At 39.6% G+C, this 26,554-nt stretch overlaps 2 protein-coding genes across 6 annotated transcripts in view; both read left to right on the forward strand.

Annotated features, from left to right (window-relative positions):
• Cald1 (caldesmon 1) overlaps nt 1–12,096 on the forward strand; it is a 176,643-nt gene extending 164,547 nt beyond the window's left edge. For all 4 annotated transcript variants that reach the window (XM_052173418.1, XM_052173421.1, XM_052173417.1 and 1 more), the window contains 5 exons: nt 65–143; nt 1,736–1,873; nt 2,949–3,044; nt 7,823–7,903; nt 9,888–12,096. In XM_052173418.1, coding sequence (XP_052029378.1) covers nt 65–143; nt 1,736–1,873; nt 2,949–3,044; nt 7,823–7,903; nt 9,888–9,896 — 403 coding nt within the window. In that variant the 3' untranslated portion in view covers nt 9,897–12,096. The remainder of the gene's footprint in view (nt 1–64; nt 144–1,735; nt 1,874–2,948; nt 3,045–7,822; nt 7,904–9,887) is intronic.
• Nucleotides 12,097–16,884: 4,788 nt separating this feature from the next.
• Agbl3 (AGBL carboxypeptidase 3) overlaps nt 16,885–26,554 on the forward strand; it is an 80,555-nt gene continuing 70,885 nt past the window's right edge. Inside the window, exons 1-4 of one of the 2 annotated variants that reach the window (XM_052173414.1) lie at nt 16,885–17,854; nt 18,571–18,695; nt 20,023–20,083; nt 23,524–23,709. In XM_052173414.1, coding sequence (XP_052029374.1) covers nt 18,627–18,695; nt 20,023–20,083; nt 23,524–23,709 — 316 coding nt within the window. In that variant the 5' untranslated portion in view covers nt 16,885–17,854; nt 18,571–18,626. The remainder of the gene's footprint in view (nt 17,855–18,570; nt 18,696–20,022; nt 20,084–23,523; nt 23,710–26,554) is intronic. The other variant, XM_052173413.1, reaches the window with a different exon arrangement.

Raw genomic sequence — 26,554 nt, forward strand, 5'->3', positions numbered from 1 at the left:
CAGCTGTCTCACATATGGAGAGACCCTCCTGTCTCATGTTTTCATGTCTGTGCTCATTTGGCAGTGGTGTCAAATCTACTCATCAAGCGGCAGTAGTCTCCAAGATTGACAGCCGGCTGGAGCAGTATACCAATGCAATTGAGGTGAGTGCTGTCCCCTGGTCACAATCCTGTGAAACAGAAACAGGCTGTTACATACACATTACATACACGATCACAGAAACAGAGTGATCTGGCATCCTGACACTATTAGAATATTAATAAAAATGTCCCTAACTATGAAATAGTTGTAAAGAAGCACAATAAGAAATATATATTTGAATAGATTGTTTTTAACACCTGTACTCTGAATTTTCTTTGGAAAAAAAGTAAATGGATCCAATGAATAGATTTTCCTTTCCTTTAGATTTCTTAATTTGGTGTGGACAGATATTTTGCCTGCACTCCTGGAACTACAGTTATAGATAGCTGTGAACCACCATGTAGGTGCTAGAAACTGAATCTGGGTCTTCTGTAATCCTACTTCTGTAAGAGCAGCAAGTATTCTAAATCACTAAGCCTCCTCTGCAACCACTAATAAATTGATTGATGTAATCACAGATGCATCTTCAGGTTTGTTTGCAGAAATTGCCTATTAACACATGCAGTATTGTAAAATAACATCAAGATGAGGGCTAACTTGTGTTTAATCAACATCCACTTTAATTGGTCGGTTAGTATTTAAAGGGTCATAGCTTTGTGCTTCTATCAACTTTTTCTTCACTCAGTTTACCTGAGAATTTGCTAATGCTTGAAAACAATGTGTCTTTTTCATCTTGTATTAAAAAAGCAAGAGGTGATGCATTATAGATAGTCACAAATGCATAACAGGAGGCAGAGACAGGGATCCCTGAAGCAAGCTGCCTAGCTAGTCTATCAGAATCAATAAACTGCAGGTTCAATGAGAGACCCTGCCTTAATGTATAAGGTGGAGAAAAATAAAGGAAGACACTGGACACCAGCCTCTGTCTGCACATTGCACGTTCTCTCTCTCTCTCTCTCTCTCTCTCTCTCTCTCTCTCTCTCTCTCTTTCTCTCTCTCTCTCTCTCTCTCTCTCTTTCTCTCTCTCTCTCTCTCCCCTCTCTCTGCCTCCCCCTCTTTCTCACACACACAGACACTCACACACATATGCATACAACACACATGCGTATATTTTAAATGCCTATCTCCTGAAGAGAACTAGCTCAAACAACAAGAGCCTAGGTTTGAGCCCTAGAACTCACATATAAAAGACACACACACACACACACACACATTGTAATGATCCTGCTTAGTGAGAGACTTTTACTCAAAAAAAAAAAAGTGTGTGGGGGGGTGTAGATAACTCCTAAGGAACGGTATCTGATCTCTTACACACACACACACACACACACACACACACACACACACACACACGAGCCTATATGAAGATGTATACATACACATACCTCTGGCTGCACATGCGTGCACACATACATAGACAGGCATGGACATGCAAACAGGCATGCACACCAAAAACAAATTTTAGAACTCTATCATTAAGGTGACAGAGAACCCCTTTTCTTTTCCAAAAGATCCTCTGCTCCAGAAATGATGGGCCCTTTCCAACAGAAATTCACACCATAATATTTCAGTTGATCGTATTAAGACCAGCTCACTGTAATTTTGTGAGGACAAACTTCTCAACGCTCTTCTAAAACTTATTTACACATTTCAGGGAACAAAAGCTTCAAAACCCACGAAGCCCGCAGCATCGGATCTTCCTGTTCCTGCTGAAGGCGTCCGCAATATCAAGAGCATGTGGGAGAAAGGGAGTGTGTTCTCGTCCCCCTCTGCCTCCGGAACACCAAATAAGGTATGGGTGTGGCTCTCATCGCCTTAAGTTTTGAAGAATGGATTTTTTTTTTCCATTTGTGTTAGGAATAGCCTTCATTCCCTACAAATGCAATAAAGGGGTATAATCTGCACTTGGGTCTGCACCCCTCCCCCAAACAAACAAAACCCCAAAACAAACATACAAAAAAAAACCCAAGCTCATAGAGAATGTATTCCTGGGGCTCTCTGTGTATTCAGCTGTGGCCATGAAGTGTTTGCATTTAATTATCAGCTATTAGCATTGGGACAGGATGAAGGGATATGAAAGAAATTGATATTCCATTTCTTATGATTTATGTTTATTTTATGTGTATGGTTGTTTTACCTGTATGTATGTCTGTACACTGTGTGCATGCCAAATGCTTGCAGAATTCAGAAGAGAGTATTGGATCCTCTGGGACTGGAGTTACAGATGGTTGGGAACCACTATGTGTGTCTGAGAATTTAATCTGGGTCCCCTGAAAAAGCAGCCAGTTTTCTTAACTACTAAGTCAAATTTTTCACCCTTCCAATGTGGGAGACATCAGAATGGACAAAATCAATACAAGAAATATACATTACAAAGGAGAATTTATTAAATTGGCTTTAATAGTGGAGGGTGGGTTAACAACAGTCAGCTGCCCACTGGACAGGCTCAGAACACGCTGGAAGTGACTGTCTGGCCCCTCAGTACCGGGAGCTTGGGCAGTCCGGATCTGTTGATAAAGGGGAGGCTTTCATCCACATTTGGAAAGATGAAAACACTGGGTTTCCAGGTCAGCAAAGGAAGGCTGGTTACCAAAAGAACAGGACAGATACATTCCCAGCAAGTCATGAAGCAAACAGCCAAAGCAGCCCCTCTTCATATCTGACGGTGGCCAGAAGGTGCTGCCGTCTAGAGATGGGGCAGTGAGTGTCTCTCCCCATCATCTCTAGTTAATCCTTCCTTCAGTTCAACAATTGCAGATTTAAGGATATCTTAAAATTTACTCAGAAGACTTACTGGGTGAATATACTTTTTTTTAAGATTTGGGGGTGACTTGTTTTTTTTGTTTGTTTTGTTTTTGTTTTTTTAGGAAACTGCTGGCTTGAAAGTTGGAGTTTCCAGCCGCATCAACGAATGGCTAACTAAATCACCAGATGGCAACAAGTCACCTGCTCCCAAGCCTTCGGTAAGTATCTTGGGATTTCAGAATCTCTGGTCTCACAACTTCCACAGCAGAATGAAAGAGCAGTTGGCTCACTTGCCTAGGAAAGACGCTTTCCTGTCCACTGCTGCCGCTGCCACCACTGCCGAACAAGCGGTGGGTGCGCAGACTCCGAGCACCTGAGTAGCTGAGCCACGGTTACCCAGTTACCCGCAGGCTAAGACAGCCTGGCCTCTGCCTGAGTCAGAGCAGAACCAGGACAGTGTTGGGGCTCCAGTTAAGACCCTCTGCAGTTGTCTCTTTTTCTCTTTGTTTATTTATCTACTTACTTATCTGGCTTCTATCCAACAAATCAAACACAGGAATTTGAAAACAAAAGCCATACTACTTTGGCTACTTTGCTATTCCAAGTATTTCAAAACTTATTCCTAAAACATTGTGTATTTTGACTGTTTTGAGACCATGTTTTCTAATTTTACCTAATTTCTATACGTTAACACAAGATATAGTTATTGAGCAGCATTGCCCTCATATGTATTTTATATATGTAATATAAGTTGAATTATTTATTATCAACACCTGCAAAGAAAAAAATGTAAAACTTTGAAACTAGAAAACTGGAACCCCTCTCCCATGACCAGTAAAAATGAAAACTTTGTTTTAGAGAACTAAAAACTTCATTTACTACAAGTAAGCTTGTTATGCAAATATTCCCTTACCTTTTTCAGGGAACATATGTAATTACTCTTACACCTGCTCTTAGGATAAACAAGCACGGTCTCCCGGCAGCCTCTCTGCTAAGCTGGCTCTGTAGCTTTCCTGGTATCAAAGGAGCAGAGGGCAAATGGCCATAACCCACATTCATTTTTATTTTCATTTTTTTATCTTTGTGTTTATTTTGAGACAGAGTCTCTCTCTTTAGCCCTGGATGTCCTGGAACTCACTATGTAGACCAGGCTGGCCTTGAACATAACAACCTGCATTCTATATAGCAAGAAAAACATCCCAGATTCCAGGCCTTGAAAGGTTTTTAAGCCCCTGCAAGATTTCATTGCATTTGTTGGCTCTCCATATACTCTCCAAAATCACTAAATCCTGGCATGTTCCAAATTACAAGGGAGAGATTGAAATGCCTGTGCTCTTTTCTGGGTGTAACACCTTGTACTTTTTAGTTAATACTCTACCCAGGAATATTTGCATAAGGCTTCACAGGAGCTATATGCCAGTATGATATCAATTTATGGTTGTGAAAAAATATACATTGAAAAGCATCCCCCTCCCTGCCCCCAAGTAGGATAGGGAGTCAATAAAAGAAGAAAGGGGAGGTAGGACACCACACCCAGATGTACCTTTGGTGCCTGAAGTTCCACCACCAGCCATCCTGACATAAAAAGTAGAAATTATTTTTAAGCAGAAATAATTTATGGTCATTTCTGTCAATGTTATAGTTCTGGACCCATGACTACTAACTTTTTTGGTTTTTTAATAATGAATCCCTTTGATAGACAAAATTAAAGATCCTTTCATAGCTTGTAAATTTGTTCCTGGACACACTCCACCTCCCTTGAGGGTCCCTCATGAGAAAGAAAGGAAGGACATACAGATGAATGCTTTCTCTTTGAGCATGGTGTCCTACCTCTCTAGAGGAGACCATCACCTCCCATGCTTACAGCCTGAGTGATCTATCCCATTCCTGAACCAGTTGTTCACACTGTTTGATCCAGGGCTTTCTCTCCATTCTTTTATTAACACCTTACCTCAGTAGCTTCCCATTTTCTATGTGCCATCCTAGTGGAAGGGTTAAAAAGGGTTAAATGTAAGTGGGGTCATTAATATCATTAATATCATAGATGTAAATGTATTAAGGATCCCACACCAAAGATTAGCAATAAGGCCTCGCACAAAGTTACAGGACAGAAAATATAGGGGAATTATAAAATCAATGGCTACTTTACTCCACATTTAATAAGTGATTCATAGGCTGATCTAGAGAATGCAAAGAGGGAAAGAATATATATCAGTCTAGATTTTAGTGATCATTTTCTTCCCATTGGGTTTTGTGGATTTGTGTGGCTTCAAATAAGGGCCAGGTTGGAGTAAGAAATACATATTTAATATTGTAAACAAAATACTAGTTTTGGTTTTGCTCACTAAGCCTTTTTAAATTTTGCACACATTCCTCTGGTAGTATATTCTTCCAATATTTTAGACCCTGCACGCACCATATCATATTACAGCTAGTCACATGGCAGTCTCCTGGGAGAAGACAATGACTTAGAACCAAGGCAAGACAGGGCAGGCAAGACCCACTGCTTCTGTGGGTCCATCAGAAAGGAGGTGAAGTTTTGGTATGGAAAGGCTACTAGAATTCTGTAGATGTATAAAGACTGTCATACAAAATGTCCAAGGATGGTAGGTTACAGAGATAACCAGAAATTTTAGGTTCTGTCCATGAGGCATCGCAGTGGTGACCTGAAGCTAAGCTCTGACCAGCACCATTGTGGGAGTTTTTTCAAGTCATAATTTGAGCACAGTTTTGAACTATGGAAACACACATTCTTGGAAGTATTGGTTCCAGCTCCTCTTTCTTACACCAGTCTCTTCAGAAATATGTGTTTCCGTCTTCAAGAAGTGTGACCTCGAGGCTCTAACTAGACTGCTCCTGAACCCAGGATGCTAGAGCATTATCGGTAAACAGTACCAAAGGAGAACCCCAGTAGTACCTTCTGATTCTGGACTGAACACAATTTATTCTCAACTCATTTCTCTGATTCTCACCATGGGTAGGGGGAGGAGAAAGCTATGATTTGTTGTCTACAGCTGTGTCTCTTTTGGCCATTAAAACAAAGTCAGAAAGAATTATTCCAACAAAACAGTCTTAGTCCATAGTGGAAACTCAAGAAGTAGAAGTGTAATTCACAGTCGTATGTTGAGTTCTAAACCTCAGAAGAAAAACCACCCCCCAAATAGTAGCTATGCTATCATCAGAAATGCTAAGAATTACAAGTGCTCAAAATCATTAGCACTATCCCCCAGAAAATGAGCAGATTTAAAAGCAAACATTGCCCTGCCTTATATGTCTTACTGGGGCATTCAAGGTATTTATGAGTTGAGTTTATAGGCTTCTAGGGTAACTTTGTGTCTGGAATTAAATTCTGAATGTTTTAGCTGGTTTGTCTACTCTGGGTGTCTAAATTGTATGTCATGTAGCAATTAAAGGGCTAACCTGTCTTTCTTTTTGTTTAAAAAAAGAATGATGTCTTTCTCAGCTGGCTTCTCTTCTTCACTCTTTCGTCTCTGGCTGACTGGAAACCTGCCTTTCCTGCCTTCATTTCTCCCTCTTCTCCCAGAGTGGGTCTTTCTCTAACATGTAGTCGGGTCAGGTAATTTCATTTATAGTTCCTCTTTGACTTGAAAATACTGACTTACAATGTGGATGTTGATATTTTCTTAAAACACCTTATTTAAACCCCTTAAGTGATCTTGAAAGATTCATCAACACTATTTCAGGGAAATGAAATCCATTTTCTTATGTAGAAACACTGATGTGAAAGAAAAGTATGTTGCCTATGAACCAAGTAAATAAATGATTATACCCACTTTTTAGAGCTCTGCCAGCATGTTCCTTATTATAGTTGCCAGTATTTTTAAGTCTTCTAGACAACTTGGCAACTTTTACCCACATTGGCAAGTGTAGTGGAATTCTTTTTTTTAAAAAATATGATTTGTTGCCTAGTGTTTCCAAGTTAAACAGGTATAGCTTTTCTAATAGAACGTTGGGAACTCATGCCACAGGCCCATAAACTCAAAGTATGACAAATCTTCACATGGGATTATTTAACACTGCATGTTTACTGTTAAGATGCCAGTACTCTGTGTTAGAAATATGTTCTTCAAAACTGGTATCCCCGGAAAACTACAGTTGCTAGCTCTGCCTTCCTAATGAGAGAAGGCATTGCCAAAGTAAGCACTACTACTATTTCAGTAGAGCACATTTGTTTTCTCCAAACTACCTTGTGCCAAGTAACTAATATAAGCAAATGCTAGAAGACAAGAAATGAAACAGAAATTTGGACCCTTATCCAAATGAAATTATCCACTAGTAAACAAGAACTCAAGGCTATTTAACTACTATGGATCATATTAGGATTCACATATGTTAACATACATTGTCAACTGTCCACTCCTCTCAGGGTTACCATTTGTGGCAGACGTTTATTTATGGTGGGCCTAGATTCTATTAATCCACTCCTGGATTATACACTTGCCCATCAAGAAACACAGAAGGACGTTAGCATCTTCATTCAGATTTCAAGACCCTAAGATAGTGATCCTGCAGAGGGAAGTTGTTAGGGGATGAATAGAACACTACAGGGAATATGCTGGGGATATGGTGGCCAGCTAAGAAGATGCTCGTGAGCACAGTAGCACAGGGGCTATGAAGATTTAATTCCATGCAGACAGCAAGTACCAAAGAGCCAATGCTTCCAAGTGCGCGCTGTCTGAGGACTGTGAACTCCCAGCTGGCTTCTTGGGAAAGCAATGTGGATGTCTGTAGCTGAAGAATAGTTAGTTAGTGAAGGACCCAGATGCTGTAAACATTGCCAGCCCATTCTCATGCAACAGGACTGTTCATAGTCAGGTAACAGCTCATGCTTCTTCCATTCGGGACCTTTGGTGCAAAGTGTACTGAACACCATGTTGATTTGAACAAATGGTAGATGAGCTAGCTAGCTTACTTATGCCTAGCCAGAAAGTATTAATGGTCACTTATATTTTGCTGTCTGTCTTCTTTTCATTAGGACTTGAGGCCAGGAGATGTATCTGGCAAGCGAAACCTCTGGGAAAAGCAATCTGTGGATAAGGTCACTTCCCCCACTAAGGTAAAATACTAGGGGAATCATGTGTCAAATAAGAAATGTTGCCGACTCACAAATCTGTACTTAGATGACCATCAATTTCTAAAAGTTCTGTGTGTAGCCCAAAGAAAAGATAATTTACAAAGCCACTGGCATTGAAGGTTTGTCAGGCTTACAACATAAATGGCTTAAAGTCGTGGAATGATTTCCAGTAAGACAACTCCTAAATAGTTGTCACAGTTGTGGAAAAATCTGGTCAAGAGGGCCATACAAGATAACCACGGTCTATCTTTCTTTGCCAGGTCCCTGACTGGCTACACAGTTATTTGGGGGAAAACAAAGCTCTTAGGAGAAATCATGTGACTCCTTCATTGGCTCCCTTTCTAGAACTGTCCTGAGAGACAATGTCACAGCCTCGGATTCCAGATAGCTGTGGCAAAATTTTAAATAGACAAAATATGCTACGCTGTAAAAACTAGTAGCTAAGAATGCTTGGTCTTCTAGGAAAAGTGTGGTGTTTAACAGGTGCTCAGAGAAGAAACAGATTGCTGGTTGTATGAGGAGCTTATTCCTGACTGTAGCCTTTCCCATTTCAAGAAACACAGCCAGCCTTGTCCTTCAATGGGAAAAATTCAGCAAGAGAGCTCAGAGATCAGTAATAAGTTCCATGAGAAGAGTCCAGGAGTGCAGAGTCCTAGGGATAGAGACTTCTTAAGCAAACTCCGAACTAGTGAGCTCACTGAAGCTGGTCTTCTAGGGCTAGAAGATCACTGAGATCCACCTTAGTGAGGGAGTGGCTGCCTCTTTTCCCACATTTTGTCCTCTCTTGGATCAAGGCAGCTGTCTTGAGTCTAACACTCCATCTTCTCAGCTATATAGGACTCTTTCTGTCCAATGAAATCCACTAGCCCAGCTGCTGTATTTGAAGTGGCTTCAAATAATTCCATTAATTCCAAATTTGCTAAAAAAAAAAAAAAAAAAAAAAAAAAAAAAAAGTATCTAGTGATGATCACCAGTGCCAACCACTAACACTGAAAGAGTAGCTACTATTTACCAGGCACCATTACTGTCTCATGTGATTCTCCAGCAACTAATAGAGGTAAGGAGTAGGATTATGACCATTTTATAGCTGGAGAAAATGAGGCACAGAGAGATGTAAAGGGACACATCTAAGAAGTAGCCAAACTTACACTGAGGCATTGAGGGGCTGGAGAGATGGTTCGGTGGTCAAGAGCATTTGGTGTTCTTGCACATGTCCCAGGTTCGATTCCCAGCACCCACATGGCAGTTCACAACCCTCTGTAACTATATTACTAGGGGATCTGCACCTTCTTCTGGCCTGTAAGGCCACTAGGCATGTACATAGGACACAGTTATATATACAGTCAAAACACAGATATAAAAAAATAGTTTAATGTTCAAAAAAATTCCCTACACTGATACTCATCCTGCTCTAAGCCTACATTGTTAACCATTGCCCATATATTTTTTGAGAATATATATTAAGCAAGTACTTTGAAAATGTAATGTATCGCACATTAATATGTGTGATGTTAGTCCCTCAGCAGGGGATTTTAGCAGTTGGCTGAAGGGGAAATGAATGGAGTAATAATAGACTAAGGGTCAGATAAGTCTCAAGGATCAGTGTGTGGGGATTAAGGAAAAAAAGGTGGCTAGGGGTAAATCGGAGAAAACGGTGATAGGCATGGTCTCTGTCCCAAGGTTGATGTGGCCTTGACTGAGCTTTTCAGTCATGTGGAACATTAGAAATTCCCAGTCCTTATTGTGGAGCTTAAAAGCCATATTGACTTTGAGTGCTGTGAGCAAAGATGAAGGACAAGGTAGGAAAGGAACCTCAAGGAGAAAGAAAAGGAGACAAGAATATTGGAGTGAAAGGTCACATTTGAACAGAACGCCAGCTGGAGCCTTCCCTTTTGGGTTGTTTAGATTTATTCCTATGAGCCCACAAAACACCGTAGGCTGTTGGTTTAAAGTTCTCTTCTCTCAGCAGGTCTGAAACAATCGGAGAAAGAACCCAACTGCAAGCCTTCTTGCTGGGCCAGCTCAGTTGGAGAGGGCTAATCGCTCTGTTTGTATTTATGTTTTTCCAATATCCCAGTAAATCCATGTATATGCTCACTATATTTAATAACCACAACTAGAGATGTTCATGGTCAAAGTACTGCCTTTGCAGAGGAGCCTATTTCTAAAGAAACCATGCTGTGAAGTAACCTCGCTACTGTTATAACAACAGTGACACCAACCACATCGGAAGTCAATAAAAGCACATGGAGCTTAAGGTTATCTGAGGAATGTACACAGTATCTGGGGGTGTGGGGGGATGACCCACAGGCTTTGTTTTGTCTCAGTACAGACATCATGTTTCTGCACTTTAGACTAAAGCATGGAAGAAATGATCTAAGTAGGCAATCAAGACTCTGAAAGTAATCCACTTCAGATCTGATAGAAGGCAGTAATGATTGTCTTTTTTAAAAAAGAAGATGTACTGTTGAGATATTGCTTTTTTCTATGCTGATTCATACCTAAATTGGGTGATTATTTTAGCTGACAGTGGTACTGATTTTTTTTTCAGGTTAGTTGCTTTGTGGATTTCTTTGGTAGTGATAGTAGACTCAACCACATTTAGATAATCCAACTATGTAATGTATGTGCATACGTGTATACAGACACACTAATGGTAGGTTGCTCTTTCATGTGCTAGACTATTATATTTCATAGTATGTCCTTGTAACTAACCAATATCACAGCTTTTGAAGATTAAAAATCACAATAGTATATTAATATTTCATATTTGCCAATAGAAACATGGAAGTTAGGTATAGATGTTTTCAATGCCCAATGACTTATAAGAAAAAGTATTGGACAAAAAGAGATTACAGGTGTCAAAATTAGTTGAAATTTCTTATAAGACATAGTATTTAGTTTATAATTGAGGGCAGTCTTGAATTTTATTAAGTCTACCATCTGGACGAAGCTCAAACCCTGCTTATTTGTGACCATGAAGTTCGCGCCCCACCACACCTCAAAAAAAGTTGACCTGCATGATATCTAAGGTGTCTCCTTCTCTACCACTTAGAGCCAAGTATTTTGGTGACTAATGCACAAATTTAGGATTCATGCAGATCCTAAACAAAGACCAGCTTTGCCTCATGTAGGAGCAGGCAGGTAAAGTGAGCAAAAGCATGGCAGTCCTTCTATCTTTATATACTCACGCTCTTAAATTAACATTTTTCTGCCTTTTTTGGTACTATCTTAAGTTGATATCTTGAAATTTGAAAAATATATGTAAATTTTAATAGTTTTACTACCCTCTCCCACCAAGGGTCTTTAGGGACTCATCATTCAGATATCAGATCCTACTTTAGCTTATGTCTCTATTCTTCCCAATAGATAAAGTACTCTAGTGTCTTACAAAATGTTCTTATATAGAACATTCTATGCATACAGTGTCATTGTACAAACTCATACCTCAGCTGACTTAACCAAAATCATCTTGGTCTCCACTCCTTCCATCGTAGGAAAGCCTCTAAAATTTTCAATCCACAGATTTCTTTTCAAGAGGAAAGGGTTGGCTTGAGGGGTGACCACTGCCTTGAAAAGACTATTTTTTTGATGAATTAGTAAGAGTTAGTTGGATTCCCTAGCATTTAGCAAACTTGGGCCAAAGGAAGGAGAGCCACTAAAACTGCACAAGTCATCTCCCCATGACAGAGTAGACAGGAGTCTATGATAAGATGAACAGAGTGCATATGGCACACCCACGGAAATGACTTCCATCATTGGAGTAAAATGGATCAAAGTTCTATGTAAGGCAGATGCTGAGGGACCACGGTCATGTTAACAAAGGCCTTCCCATGCTATCTTATAGGCTTTTGATTTGCTTTTAAGAAAGTTCAAAGTTGTGAAATGACTGTTTTGATCCTAACTTTTATTCCAATATTTGGATGACAATGAGTTTTAGGGTAGAATTTTCTCCATTTGGATTTAATCTTTGAAGAAGCAAATTCCTCATGTACTTGTTTGATTACAGCTCTCTGTTATCTGTAAGAGAGGAAGCTGCAAGCTGACTTAGCATGTTCTGTGAATCTGCCATTGTTAAAAATGTTATAAACACTTAATATTTTTCACTGATAATTGATCGCTGCAATAAAAATATATTGTGAAAATGCATCCACAATAAATGGAATTCTTCCAGATGTCTCTGCCTTGTGCATTCTTTGGTGCTCTATTAATTGTGAGAACTGTGTCTATAATGATAAAGAGAATGGCAAGGCACTTGTACTTCACATGGAGGGTTGGTTTCACTCTATAGAGGAATAAACCAAACCAAACCAAAACAGAACAAAAACATTTTGAGACAAGATGTCATGTAGCCCAGGTTGGCCTGGAATTCATTATGAAGCCAAGAGTGACCTCGAACTCCTGCCCCTCCTGCCCCCACCTCTCAAGTGCTCAGATTACAAGTGATTGTTAGCATGGTTGCCACAGTTCAGATTTAAAACACTTCTTACTACAGGCACTTTTCTAACCAAATATTCAAAAATACTTGGATGTAGACAACTGACAGAACATTTTAAAATTTCTCCTTCAAAATAAAAGTGAAGTCTAGGTCTGGCAGCCTGCGGTCATGCTCTGGGTTCTTGCTTGGGAGGCTGGAAGAGACGTGGGTACTTGTCCATTGTTCTGCTCCCAGCTTTATAGTCTGAGTTACCATCCCAGCTCCACAGAGAACGCGGACCATTTACTTCATTCCACTTCAGGCCTAAGAGCGGAACTTTGCTGTAACATGGTTTTTAAGGGACACTTAATATGTTTTGTAAAATATGAGCACCATAGGTCTGGATGGGCCCTGAGAGCCCACATTGCAGACAATTCTGTGGTGGTTCTGCTGTTTTGCAGACCATGCTTTGAGAACCAAGCTCTTTGCCCCCTTCCTTCCCTTTTCTGCCCTTGCCTCCTCTCTTCCCCAGAACGAGTGCTTCAAACATTGTCCATGGAAACAAATAAGAGCGCTTACTAGGACTGACCCTTAATCTCAGAACAGGTGGTGGTATATTCCTGTTTACTAGAAAACTAAGTTTTATTTCAGGCCACCCAACTAGGTACTGTAGTTTCAGTTTCAGAGTCTACACTTAACCTGCTATGCCATTGGTTCTCAAAATGGAGGTAAGAACAGGATCACCTACAAGACTTGTTGAATAGGCTCGTCTACCCCTTTCTGATTCCACAGGTCTGGGTTGGAGCATGAGAATTTACATTCTATAAAAAGCATTGACTAACAATGGCACTGATCACAAGGGGATACCTTGAAATCCCATAGGGATACCTTGAAAGCCACTGTATTCTGTCAGAAGAGAGTAATGGCTGGAACCTGCCCTCTCATGTGTCATGAGTGAAATACGGGTAATTGTTCAGAACTTGACATGTTCTTTACCCCTTTAATCCTCTCAACAATCCTACAAGACAGGCACTAATCTAGTATCCCCATTCTGCAGGTAAATGTGTTGAAGCATAAAGAACTTAAAAACATGCTAACAGTCAGTGAGCTGTAAGTCACAAGAGAGTGACAGATTCCTAAGCCCGCACTCTTAATTACAACACTTCCATCTGTCACACAGATTATAGCCTAGGTTTGCCTTGAAGACAGCCCAGGGTGTGTGTGTGTGTGTGTGTGTAGGAAGAAGAAAGCTTAAGTTACTCTCCTCATGAAGTCCACAGACAAGTGTGTGAGAGACCAAACAATACAAACAATAGATAATAACTTGACCAGACTTTTGGCCCTTTAGCCCTGGGATGTCCTAATTTCAACAAGAGACAAAAATCTTAGAGAGCGGAGAGGGAGAGGGAGAGGGAGAGGGAGAGGGAGAGGGAGAGAGAGAGAGAGAGAGAGAGAGAGAGAGAGAGAGAGAGAGAGAGTTGAGTCTTCCTTAGCTGCTGAGTGGAACAGATCTGAAGAGGTGAGCTTGGCAACACTGTGAGAGGCTTGGCCTTTGGTGCAAGGAAGGAACAGGCAGGTGCTGGTCTAGCCCTTGGCTCTTGGTTCCTAGAATGACTTTATCGATTAAACTGTGTGAAAAGACCTCAAAGTTCCCATGATAACTAACTTCTATGATGTCATAAAGAACAAGTGCTCTGGTCACCTTGTTTCCTTATCTAGATGTCTGTTTAATACATTCCAAATGGCAAATTATGCAAAAATAAGTTATATTCATAACATAACTTACACTTCTGCCACTTTACCAAGATGACATTTTGTTCCTGATTATCCACGCTAGTGACTGTACCTTTGGGGATAATACAGGTAATTATTTAAGTATTCTTTTTCTCTTTTTTTAATTTTTTTTAAGCATTGTAATTCCTACTGTCATGTTAAAGAAGAGGGACCCCTCTGCCTCCTGAAAGGTTGGAAACTGGCTCTATGAGTCTGTGCAGTAGCTTTCAGTGGTGGTATCCCAGAGAGGAATGTACCTCTCAGTACATTTTTGAGATGTTTACTCCAGGCCTTATTTTCATTTTAACTTAAGAACAAAGAATTCAATTCCCAGTGAGTGCTCCTGTCTGAAATCAAAATTTAAAAAAAAAATTAAAAATAAAAATAGAATGCCCATGGAGGTTGGAAAGATGGCTCAGAGGTTAAGCACACTGTCTGCTCTTCCAAAAGTCCTGAGTTCAATTTCCAGTCATCACATGGTGGCTCATAACCATCTATAATGAGATCTGGTGCCCTCTTCTGGCCTGAAGGCATACATGCAGGCAGAACGCTATATATATAAAATAAATAAATCAAAAGGAAGGAAGGAAGGAAGGAAGGAAGGAAGGAAGGAAGGAAGGAAGGAAGGAAGGAAGGAAGGAAGGAAAGAAGGAAGGAAGGAAGGAAGGAAGGAAGAAAGAAAGAAAGGAAGGAAGCCCAGTAAATGGTTCAGGGGGGAAAAGTGCCACCATGCCTGACAACCTGAGTTCAATTTCCAGGTCTCATGTACAGGAAGAATGGACTCAGTACTATTAGTTGTCCTCTGAGTGCCACGCATGAACTGTAACATGCATGCCCCCATAAATGCAATACAGATAATGTTTTAAAACTCATTTGCAAGCAGATGCTTCAAAGGCTATTTTAAATTTAGCTAGAGGAGACATATATGTCTTTAAAACAACAGTGACTCCAGCTAGCACTTCTTTCAAAGCCTTAGCACTTGCTGTGTTTCCATGCCAATGAGGTCTTCTCTAGTCAACCACAAGGTTTATTCTCCTGTTCAAAGCTACCTGGGCAGAGGGCTTCTCTCACCACCTCATCTTAAAGAACTACGCGGCCAAGCTACTCACCCCCAGCACTTGCTAAGCTTTCTTTCCCTCCACAGCAACTTTCATCTGCATCGTCTTCTCCCATTAGGATGAAATCCCCATCCAAAACTCTTCTGCTCTCTGCAACAGCCTTCCATGACCAATGACCTCTGGTGTACAGTAACCAGTAAAGGTCAGGTGACTAATGAATGCACCAATAGCATTCCTCTCTATATTTATTGACATATGTTAATGTAAATAGTTGGGTTGAATATACATACATACACACACACACACATGATTTAAGTCCTATCTTTGCTTCTTCATACCTGGCTGAGCTGTTTCTCAGAGTGTCATCTTGTGAACCTAACAGCCTATAGCCTTTATCCATGAGTAAAGGCCAACAAAAACCTAGATTCCACACATAAAGACTGCCTCAGCCTATTAACTGTTTCCAATAGCACAATACCAGCAGCTGGGTAAGTTTTAAGAAAAGAAATCTAGTTTGGCTATGATTCTGCAAGTCAAGGGAACACATTTGGTCATGGACTTGCAGGTAGAGCCCCGAAGGAACAAATGGTACCCCTGAGCAGAAACGGGGTGGGTGCCCTCTGCTGCCCTGCAGAGCCGCTAAGTTTTACTTATGAGAACTCCACACCTATGGTCTCATTTCATCTTACTTAGCTCCGAATGGCCCCGCATATAAACACAAGTTATGTCTGTGTTCTTACATTTCCTCAGGAGCAATTAAACCTCGGTAGTGGAGCTCTGAGGATACCCTCAAGCCAAAGATTGTCTGAGCATTATCACTGTTAGTGATATACACATGGCATAAAACCACACACATCTAACTATGAAGACTAGTTTTCAAACAACTGTGATCAAACGTACACTTCCTCAGGCCAGTGCCCAAAGAAACAGAAAGTCTCAAGGTTTTAAATTGCTGACACAAACACATTCCCAGAAAGTTACCAAATCTAGAGATGCTAACCCATTTCTATGCTGGAACTGAATCGCTTAATGTGAACCACCACGGCTCTGAAAACCTATTCATTCTTTGTCTTTATGTGATTTAAAAAAAAAAAAAAAACTTTGCTTGGAAAACTGTTCCAACTGTATTATCCACCAAAGTTAAAAATGACCAACAAATCAGGGTTAGATGTGTACACACACACACACACACACACACAAATCTGTTGTGGGGGTATCTTATTGACTTAAATAAGGCAAAGTGGGGATTTCCTTTGCAAAAGTGTTGGCTAACAAAGAATTTTCTTAACTGATGAAATTTTTGAGAATTTACCCTCATATAACCATGACTCCTCCAAATCAAGTATTTTAGCCTCATTTCCTGAATAAGGATGGATTACAATTGTGCAGAATAGAACTCAACCTTTTAAGCTCAAGTACAATTACTTCATTTTTATTAATAAGGTTTAGTCCAGAAAATTAACTTGCCCGTGGCCATCAGGATGTTAAAAGTCATGTGAGCGGAATCCAGACACAAGCCATAAACAGTATATTCTATTGCCTTCTCTGCATAAGCACCTAGGAAACAAATATGCTGTCACTCGGAACAAACTGCTGTCGCGCCTTCCCCTGTGCTAAATGCCCCCTCCAGCCAGCAGTGCTCAAACCTGTGCAAACCCTAAGCCCAGAGTACCCATCACCCCGTGGCATTACTTTCTCCCGCCAAAACCTCACCACCTTCCTAGCTGTTGTTAGGGAGAAATCACCAAAGCTTCCCGAAGTCTCGCGAGAGGACAGCCGTTGCCCCGGCAACAAGCGGCCTGCTCTCTGTGGAGAGCGTGGCTGCGGCCGCAGAATTAAGATGGAGTTTCCACTGGCCCTGTGGTCGCCCGGTGCCTGGAGGACATCCTAAAACACTCTCCGGGCAGGGGTGGGACGACCGGCGGGCTTGAAGAGGCCAAGGGAGCGAGGCGGGCAGCGGGCGCGCCGCTCAGGCAGGGGAGCGCGGGAGATGAGCCCCTCGGCGCGGGGCGGCGCGGGGCCCGCGTGAGTGAGGAGGCTCCGCGCGGGTCCCGCCCCGGGACAAGGCCTGGCGCGACCGCACGCCCCTCGCTCGCCGCTTCTGGCGGGGACCGGCGCCCGCGGGCTCCCTGCGCCCAGCGCTAGCACACCTCGTCCGCGCACGTAAGGAGTCGCCTCGGTAATTTCGAGCTGTCATCCGGGGCTGAAGCTTCGGTCTCCGTCCTGAGATGTCACCTAGAGACAGCTCTCCCGGTCGCAGTTGTTTATGATGAAACTTCGCGAGGCCTTCTGTGCAGTCCGCCCCCCCCAGAACACGCTCTTCTGTAAACGTAAACCCGGGGCTGTGAAAGGTTTTTGTCCGTGGTGTGCGGTCCACGCTCCTAAAGTCTCGTCTCGCTTTTAGAGAGAACGTAACCCGGTAGTTGAAAAACTGGTAAATTCTTTTGGTATCCTCCAAAGTGTAAAAGCTTGGCAAGGATTATTTCATTGCAAATCAGAAAAGAGGAAACGTATACTTTAAAACTGTATTGTCCCCAAAGGCACAATCACCAGCAAGTGTATCAGGAGGAAAATGTCATTTTAGTACAATGGCAATTTCAAGCTTGCATAGAAGCAACAGTGATCATCTCCAGCAGGACCTTCTGGTAGCTGTTGGTGTCAATGAATTTAGAAGTTAAATATACGGTAATGATCAAAGTTAAAGAGAAACTTCTGTTATAGACACTGAAACTTGGGTCAACTGAAAGTTAAAGAGGAAGGGGAAAGTTTTTACATTATTGCTACATTTTATTGCCTGAATAATTATAATTAATGCTTGAGAACAATCCTGATTTACAATTGCAGTGTAGTGTTTAGTTAAATATAGAGTGCAAATGATCTGGCTAAATACTATGAAAGTTTTTCAACTAAATTATTTACATGATTTGTCATTTTTTGTTTCAATGGTCTTTTTAGTTTTATTTTTGTTCATAAAACATACTGACAAATTTAGTTTTTAGCTAAATAAAAAACTAAATTATTTAGTTAAAATATAATTACATCATTTACTCCCCTTCCAACCCTCTCAGATTCATAGCCTCTTTCACATTATTATCAATATGTGTGTTCAAATAAATATATAAATGCAACTTGCAGAAGTCTGTTGAATGTTGCTTATGTGTATACATTTTTAGAACTGAACACTAGGTCTAGGATATCTGTTTAGGAAGCTTGCTTTGTAATAATGGATAGTCTTTTAAAAATCTTTGAATTTGAAATTAATTTTCTGTGTCCTTACTAGTTTAGTTTTCAGAGATTTGTTACTGTTAATTAAATACAGTTGGATAGGTTTTATAGTATTCATTTAATACAGAACGTGCACACCTTTGCTTTAAAAAAAAGCTATTAAATAATTTCCTTAGAAATTTTACAGCCTATCCACATAATAAAAGAAATTTCAAGGAAGACACTAGAAGAGATGTCAGAAGATTCAGAAGAGGAAGACTATTCAGATAGAAGTATCAGTGATGACGATGAAGATGAATTGGTATATCTTTCTCTTTTACTTTACATAATTTGCTATAAAATGTAGTATAAAACATATATTCCCAATTAAAACATTGTAGAATTAATTTGATGTAAAAATAAAACAGATGATGTCTATTTTTGTCACGGAAGTTAGAAAATAACTGAAAAACTTATTGTATAATATGCCTTGTCTAGAAAGGGAGAAAAAGAATTGATTTTTCTTAAAGAGGCTATCAACTTGAAAGTGAGGAGGGAGAACAGGAAGAATTGGCAAGAGAAATGGGAGGGGCAAAATGATCTAATTCTATTTCAATTAAAAACATTTTTTTAAATGGGAAAGGATTTTTCTTGAGAAAATGTTGGGTAAGATTATTCTGGATTTTATTAAAATGTGTGTATGTAGTGATTAGAATTTTACTTTTACAACCATATCTACTTCCTTCCTTATGTGTGAATTGCTGCAACATAATAAGCACCATACTCAAACCCCTGGTGTTCCAGCCAGGGTTCTTGTGCCTCACCACAGTACAGTAATGTGACTCTCCAATGCCAGAAGGAAAGGATGTGGGTGGTAGAAAAAAAGAGGGGGAAGGATAATAGTGTTTGAAAATATTGTGTCTGTTCTTATATCCTGTTCTAAGAGATTTCTTTTAAAAGTATAAATTACAATATGTTTAAAGTTCCAAAATCTCTCTAAAATGATACATAGCCCTCTAAGTCTATAGCTTTCTGTGTTCTTATTCACCAGTTGTTTCCCAAGTGTTCAAGAACCTTTAAACTTTACTCCTCCTTTGTAGTTATTATCATGGCCATACCCTATTGTCTTAGCTAGGGTTTACTGCTGTGAAGAGACTCCATGACCAACGCAACTCTTATAAGAACAACATTACACTGAGGCTGGTTTACAGGTTCAGAGGTTCAGTCCATTTTCATCAAGGCAGGAGCATGACAGCATCCAGGCAGGCATGGCACAATACAGGAGATGCTGAGAGTTCTGTATCGCGTTCCACAGGCAAACTGAAGACTGACTTCCAGGAAGCTAGGAAAAGGGTCTTAAAACCCAAGTGACACACTTCATCCAGCAAGGCCACACCTACTTCAGCAAGACCCCACCTAAAGTGCCACTCCTTGGGCCAAGCATATTCAAACCACCACACCTGTGGAAGAGGAGAATTAAAGATGCAAATGTTAAGGTTCCTTGTGTTGGAGCTACTGCTTCCCAAATAATCATGGAATCTTCCATTTATTAAAGATTAAGGACAATCACAAGGAGTAAGGTAGATGTTAAATAAAACCCTAGATTTTGTTATTATTGGTTCTTAAATTTTAAAATTCTTTTGTTTCAGGATGAGGATTCATTCATGAAATTTGTAAGTGATGATATTCATCGGTGTACACTGCTAGCAGGTTTGAACTCATCTATATGTTTTTCCCTCCATTTTTATCATGAAACTTTTAGTGGATAAAAAGTAGGATAAGGAAACTGAAAAAAAATGCAGATTTAGTAAAATAGTGATTATTCTGGTGGGTAGGGAGAAAGAAATATAACCACTTTGGAATTTGAACTTTTTAGGTCAGTTTTAAGTAAACCAGGTCAATATTAGAAAATAATGAAAGAAAGTAGTAGTTCCTTTGTGAAGGACTCTTTAACATATGGAGTTACCTTTTCATTTTATTTAAAACACAGGACTGTTTTTTAAAGACCTAAATGCATGTGAAATATATGTATGTTCAGTGATTTATTGTTGCGTAAATAGATTTTAATAAGATTATTTATTTGCAAATATATGTGGTATATAATGATGTATACTAGATTTTTAAAATACATATATTTACAGTTATATTATCAAATCAAATTCTAAAATATTTCCAGTAAATATTTACAAATCTAACGCAGTCCATTATGGATGCTAAAGCCTTTTTCTTTTCTGTGTTACCACCATCGTAAACAAACCACTTTTAAGATAATTGCTGCTCTTAAGTTCATATGTGTCATCATTAGACTCTCTGTTGCTGTGGCACAATACTATAACCAAAAGCAGCTTGGCGAGGAGAGGGTGTGTTTCATCTTATTATTATTAGTCACCCTCCATTACTAAGTGAAGTCAGGGAGGACTTCCAGGAACTGCGCTGGAGCAGTAACCAAGCAGAAGCCATGGAGGAATGCTGCTGACTGGCTTGCTGAGCTCGCTCTCTTACACCGTCTAGGACCACTGACCCAGTCACGGCAACTCCACCAGTAAGCTGGGCCCTCTTCCACCAGTCATTAATCAAGAAAAAGCTCCACAGACTTGCTTACTTACCAGTGTTGTGGAGGCATTTCCTCGGGATTCCATCTTCCCAGATATGTCTAGGTTTGTGTTGAGTTGACAAAAACCATCCAGCATAGTATGTATCTTTCTAAAATTTTCTCTTTATAAGCCTGTATATATGTGTATATACATATATGTAGTATATGTGTGTATATAGGTATATGTATATCTATACTACTAGAAATTATATAGTGCTATTCTGTGGATGCTTCCCTGCTGCTCGATGTTTGTTTATTTTGTTCTGTTTTAGCTTTGCCGTCTAATGGAAGATGGGATGATGTAACCCCTTGTTTTAACTGATATTTTGCTAGAGAAATTGAGAGTTGTCTTTAAAGGTTTATTATCTATTTATGGTTCTTCTTTTTCTGAGTTGTCCATTCAGGATTCTTAGATTTTTCTTATGTTGCTTCTGTCATTTAAAATTATTTTTGATGTGGTTGGGTTTATCAGTATTCATTTATGGCTCTTCATTTTTGTCTTATTAAAATTACAAAGACCTCTACCCAAGGTCATGTGTATAAGCATCAAAAAAAATAAGTACTTCTCTATGTTAATCTTAATTTTGATATTTAGTTTCTCTCATGAGTAGGGGTTGTCTTCTAATTTATAAATAGTTATAGTGTCATTTGTTGCTCTGTGACATTACTAGTTGAAATGTATCCATTTTTGTCACTATTTCAAAAATATCACCTTTATCATTGACATATTAATTATATCATGTACTAAATCCCACCTTTCCATCCCCAGACTCATGAGTCACTGTTAATGTTTTAAAATAAAGCTTTAAATGTGATATTTTGATATAGGTTAGGACAATTATTTCTTCTGACTCCTTTCTCCAATTGAATCAAAAGTTAAAAACAATCTGACTATCCAACAATAGAAAACTTACTAAATAAATCACAACACATTGTGTTCAACATATATATTGTACTTGGCACTTTAGGGAAAGCTTTTATAAGTAAAGATATAATTAATAAAGGGCCACAAGTAAACTCTGATAGCCATATCAAAATAATGCTAAAGTACCAGTGTAGATATTTATCTGTGATATATAATAAATAAAGCCACAGTCATATGTTTAAGGTGATCCAATTTGGGTGACGTCTGTTAAAATATAAGTTTGAGGCATTTAAGGAGTTGATTTGAGCAACAACAGTTCACAGATTGGGTGCCTCAAACTGGGAGTTTGGGAACACCACCTAAGCCCACATGAAGAGAAGATTTAAAGAATGAGTGCATAAGCAAAGCAAATAAAAGATTTGAGTGCTTAAAATGGAGTAGAGAACTTACTTGGCTCCTAGTTGAAAGTTCCTATAGGTTAGTTCATATAAAGGAAGGAAAATAAACTTGTAAGGAATTTCACATCAAACTGATGCCATACAATTAACACTGACAAAGGGTCATGTACTGCTATCTTAGTTAGGATTCTACTGCTGTGAACAGACACCATGACCAAGACAACTCTTAGACAACATTTAATTGGCTGGCTTATGGGTTCAGAGGTTCAGTTGATTATCATCAAGGTGGGAACATGGCAGCATCCAGACAGACATAGTGTAGGAGGATCTGAGAGTTCTACATCTTCATCTGAAGGCTGCTATGAGAAGACTGACTTCCAAGCAACTAGGACTAGGGTATTAAAGCCTATGCCCACAGTGACACACCTACTTTAACAAGGCCACACCTCTTAATAATGCCACTGGATGGGCCAAGCATATACAAACCAGCACACTCCACTCCCTGGCCCCCCCATAGGCTTGCTCAAACACATGAGTCTATGGGGGCTGTGATGGTTTGTATATACCCATAATAACTGTATGAACCACACTCCTAGGGTTGGGTCACACGGTAAAAAACTTGTGACTAAGAGATCACTAGCAACCTTTAGGAATACCATTTCAATAAGTGGTGAAGTTATTTATAGTCAGTGGCTGTATTTAATTCATTGGACAATTAATGTGGTTAAGAAGTCAAATATAGGGCGAGGGGAAATAGATGGTTAGGTGAAGAGCTTGCCTCACAAGCATGAGGGCATGAGTTCAAGCAATAACAACGTCTCCATAGTGCTTGTACTTATGATCCCAGCACTGGAGATGTCTATGGGGCAGGAAGAGCTGTAGGGCTGGATAGCCAGTCCAGCCTAATTAGTGAACTCTAGGCCAGCAAGAGACCCAGTCTCAATGGAGGTAAATAAACAGTGTTCTTGAGGATGACATTAAAGGTTACCCTCTGGCCTCCATGGGCTCTTACACACACACACACACACACACACACATTTAAAAGTCAAATTTGGATGATTTGTTAGGAAAGCTGTAAGAAACAGACATTTTGTAAGTATTGGTAAGAAATCATTGTAAAATAGTATTGCATTGGCCAGCAAACTTTTAAGTTTAGTAAACATTTATATCATATATGATATGATATAAATATGCATAAATTAAGTAGGTTAAAAGGAAAAGAACTGTATGATACATATAGGAATTGGTGTTTTCCTTCTGGTCTCCTCATGACTATATTTGAATATTTTTTCAGCTGATTCTATTGGTGACCCATTCTTCCCTCGGACTACACAGATTTTATTGGAGTATCAACTAGGAAGATGGGTACCACGCCTTCGAGAACCCCGAGATTTATATGGTGTCTCTTCTTCTGGTCCACTGAGTCCAACACGGTGGCCATACCACTGTGAGGTCATTGATGAAAAAGTTCAGCATATTGGTATGTTTTTAGAAGTTTTGGGGATTTAGACAATAGCAAACTTATCAATCTTGATGTTAATGAGGACATTAATGATGTAACAACTGCATCCCAGAAGTATAATATAAGCCACGTGTATAAATAAATAATTAAATAAAAATTAATTGCTAGCTATATAAGTTTAAAAGTGGAATTAATTTTAAAATATATTCTATTTAATTAAATGATATCAAAAATATTTCATTTTCTTTTCACACAAAGTCATCCAAACCTGGTACGCATTTTATACTTAGGGACATCTCAGCTCAGATTATTCACACTTCACTGTGCTTAAATAGAAAGATTTAAAATGTGTGCCAGAGCTGGACATAGTGGCACATAGCTGTCATTTTGGCACACAGGAAGCTGAGTCCGAGGATTGCAAGTTCAAGCTACCCTGGATTGTGTATCACTAGATCCTGTTTCAAATAAACAAAAATCCTCTATCTGTACTAGTTTTAGACAATTCCAAAAGACAGGACTATGACATCCAGCTGTGCTGGGACAATGGCAAAGTGTCAGAGTCCACATGAACTACAATTGTGCTCATTTCTGCTCTCCCACCCTGGTCCCCAATCTCTTTTCTTTACTCCCTTTGTCTCTACCTTTTTCTGAACCACTTACTGTTTCTTTTCTTCAGTAGACATGGATGGACTGTAGAAGACGTGATTAAAGTGGGTTTTTGTTGCTGTTTCTTTGTCTGCATTCTTAGATTTGTTTTCTGCTCTCCTAGAAAGAACTCATAGACTTGTCTGTAGTCAAAGACAGTGGATGTAAAGACAGTCACAAATATCCCCACTGCTCTACACCTGCTGCTATTCCTCCATTGTTGATTGTAGAGCCCACATATGCTATTACCATGTAGAACTCTAATAAAACACTTATTTACAGGCATGTCTTTATTTATAGGCATGTCTTCAGTGTATATTTCTCGTAGTTCAGGGTATCTCCTGCTTGCCTTTCAGCTCTATCATCCAACCTCTCCTCTCCTCTAATAGCTCCATTCTTTTTGTTCATATACAAAAATCCACCAGCATGTACTAAATCTTAACTTTGTGAGATTGTTTTTATGCCCTGCTTCTATTTCATAACCCCATTTTATAGTTTTATCAGTGAGAAGGAAAATGAAGTGGAGAAGAAACACCCCTCCTGCTTCTCCTCTGGCCTCTATGTTTTCTTCTGTGGGAATGGTGAGAGTGTAAGAGCAGAAGACCCAAAGAGAAGAGAGACCTAAGGTCTCAGGATATCACTGCTGCCCAGGGTTCCTCCACCCCGTGCTGTTTCCACTTAGCAACTTTGCCTCTCTCTAGCCAGCTCACTTTCTCATCCTTAGTGCATCCTGTTCTTGTGTTTCTAGCACTCATTCTCAACATTCATTTGGCCCTTAGTGATTAACATCAGTGCCTCAGGATGGAGAAGTCTCTATATTCGGGTTACTTGATACACTCCCAGTTTTATGCTTTCAGATTAGTAAAGTTATATTTCTGGATTCTAATAATTCTAAATACATTTTCTTACCAAACCCCTGTTTTTAAGACTATATTTTCTTACCACACTCCTGTTTTTAAGAATAGCTGAATTTTCTGGTGCCATATATCAGGTTTCTTACATGTTAAGTAGAATTTGAGCTTTATACGCCAGCTTCCAGCCTGAACAAAGGTAACTTCCATCCTGAATGATGGTGTGCATGCTCCATGGTACACGTGCAGATGTAGCCTTTCTCAGCATTGGTTGCCCCAGATCTCCCGTCATGAGAGAAACTTTAGAGCTACTAGGACCACACTGTGCATGTTGACAGCTTTATTTGGCGGTTGTACCATGTTGTTGTTCAGTCACTGTCCTGCAATATTTGAAGGCTGTATAGGTTATTAAACTGCAACATCCAACCATCCTTTATGCATGAAGAATTGAAATCGTTCCTAGGTACTTTGACAAATTTTCCCTACTTGCTACTATTTCAGAACATCTATTTTCCATATTCCTTTCAAATTGCTTTTTAAAGTAAGTTTAAATCTTTGACAGGGCATAAGACTAAGCAGAGCTCTGCTTGTAGATGACTTTTATTTAAAGGCAGAGGGACAGTACAACAAAACAGAGAGCCCTGGAAAGTGCTGTAGCCCAGAAGACATCCCAGTACAAGCTTCCCAGAGTCTAATTCACACGTGTGTATGTGCATGCATGGCGCATACACACACACTGACTTCTTTTGGTTAAAACATTAACATCTATGCAGTGAATCTCTTTGCCTCAGAAACTAAGTTTTTCTGCCTCTGCTATCATGTCATTAAAACAGTTTGGTTAACTGTACTGGCAAAGAAGAGCATCCATTTATAAAGTGTTGGGGGTTACCAGAGCAGTCTAAAACCTTAAACAGTTCACCTTCGTCTATTAATTCTACTATCCTTTTCTTAGCCAAGAGTCAAAGCTAGACATCCATGCCATGTAGATAAAAATTGAACTTTTCTCTAGCCCAGTTGTATATACAATTGTCTGTTATGAAAGTCTTTCCAAATTAGCTCATGTACACTTTTTTATTATTATTATTACATTAGCTTCCATTAAGTAAATGAACCATAATTTAATTGGTACCTTTTTAATGGGTCTTAGAACAGAGCTTAAAATATAACAAAATTTGATTTCAAAATAAACTATGAGGTTACAGTAAGTAAAACATGGTAGAACTGGGGACACATTCCTATGCAGGGCCCCGAGTCTGATCACTACAAAACAAGTTCTGTTTGAGTCAGACACGCAGACTGGGAGAATCGCTGAACTGATCCAGAAAGCCATCTATTTACAACCAACTGAGGGTTTTTTGTTTTTGTGT

Source organism: Apodemus sylvaticus, chromosome 2, assembly GCF_947179515.1.
Source record: "Apodemus sylvaticus chromosome 2, mApoSyl1.1, whole genome shotgun sequence".
NCBI lineage: Eukaryota > Metazoa > Chordata > Mammalia > Rodentia > Muridae > Apodemus > Apodemus sylvaticus.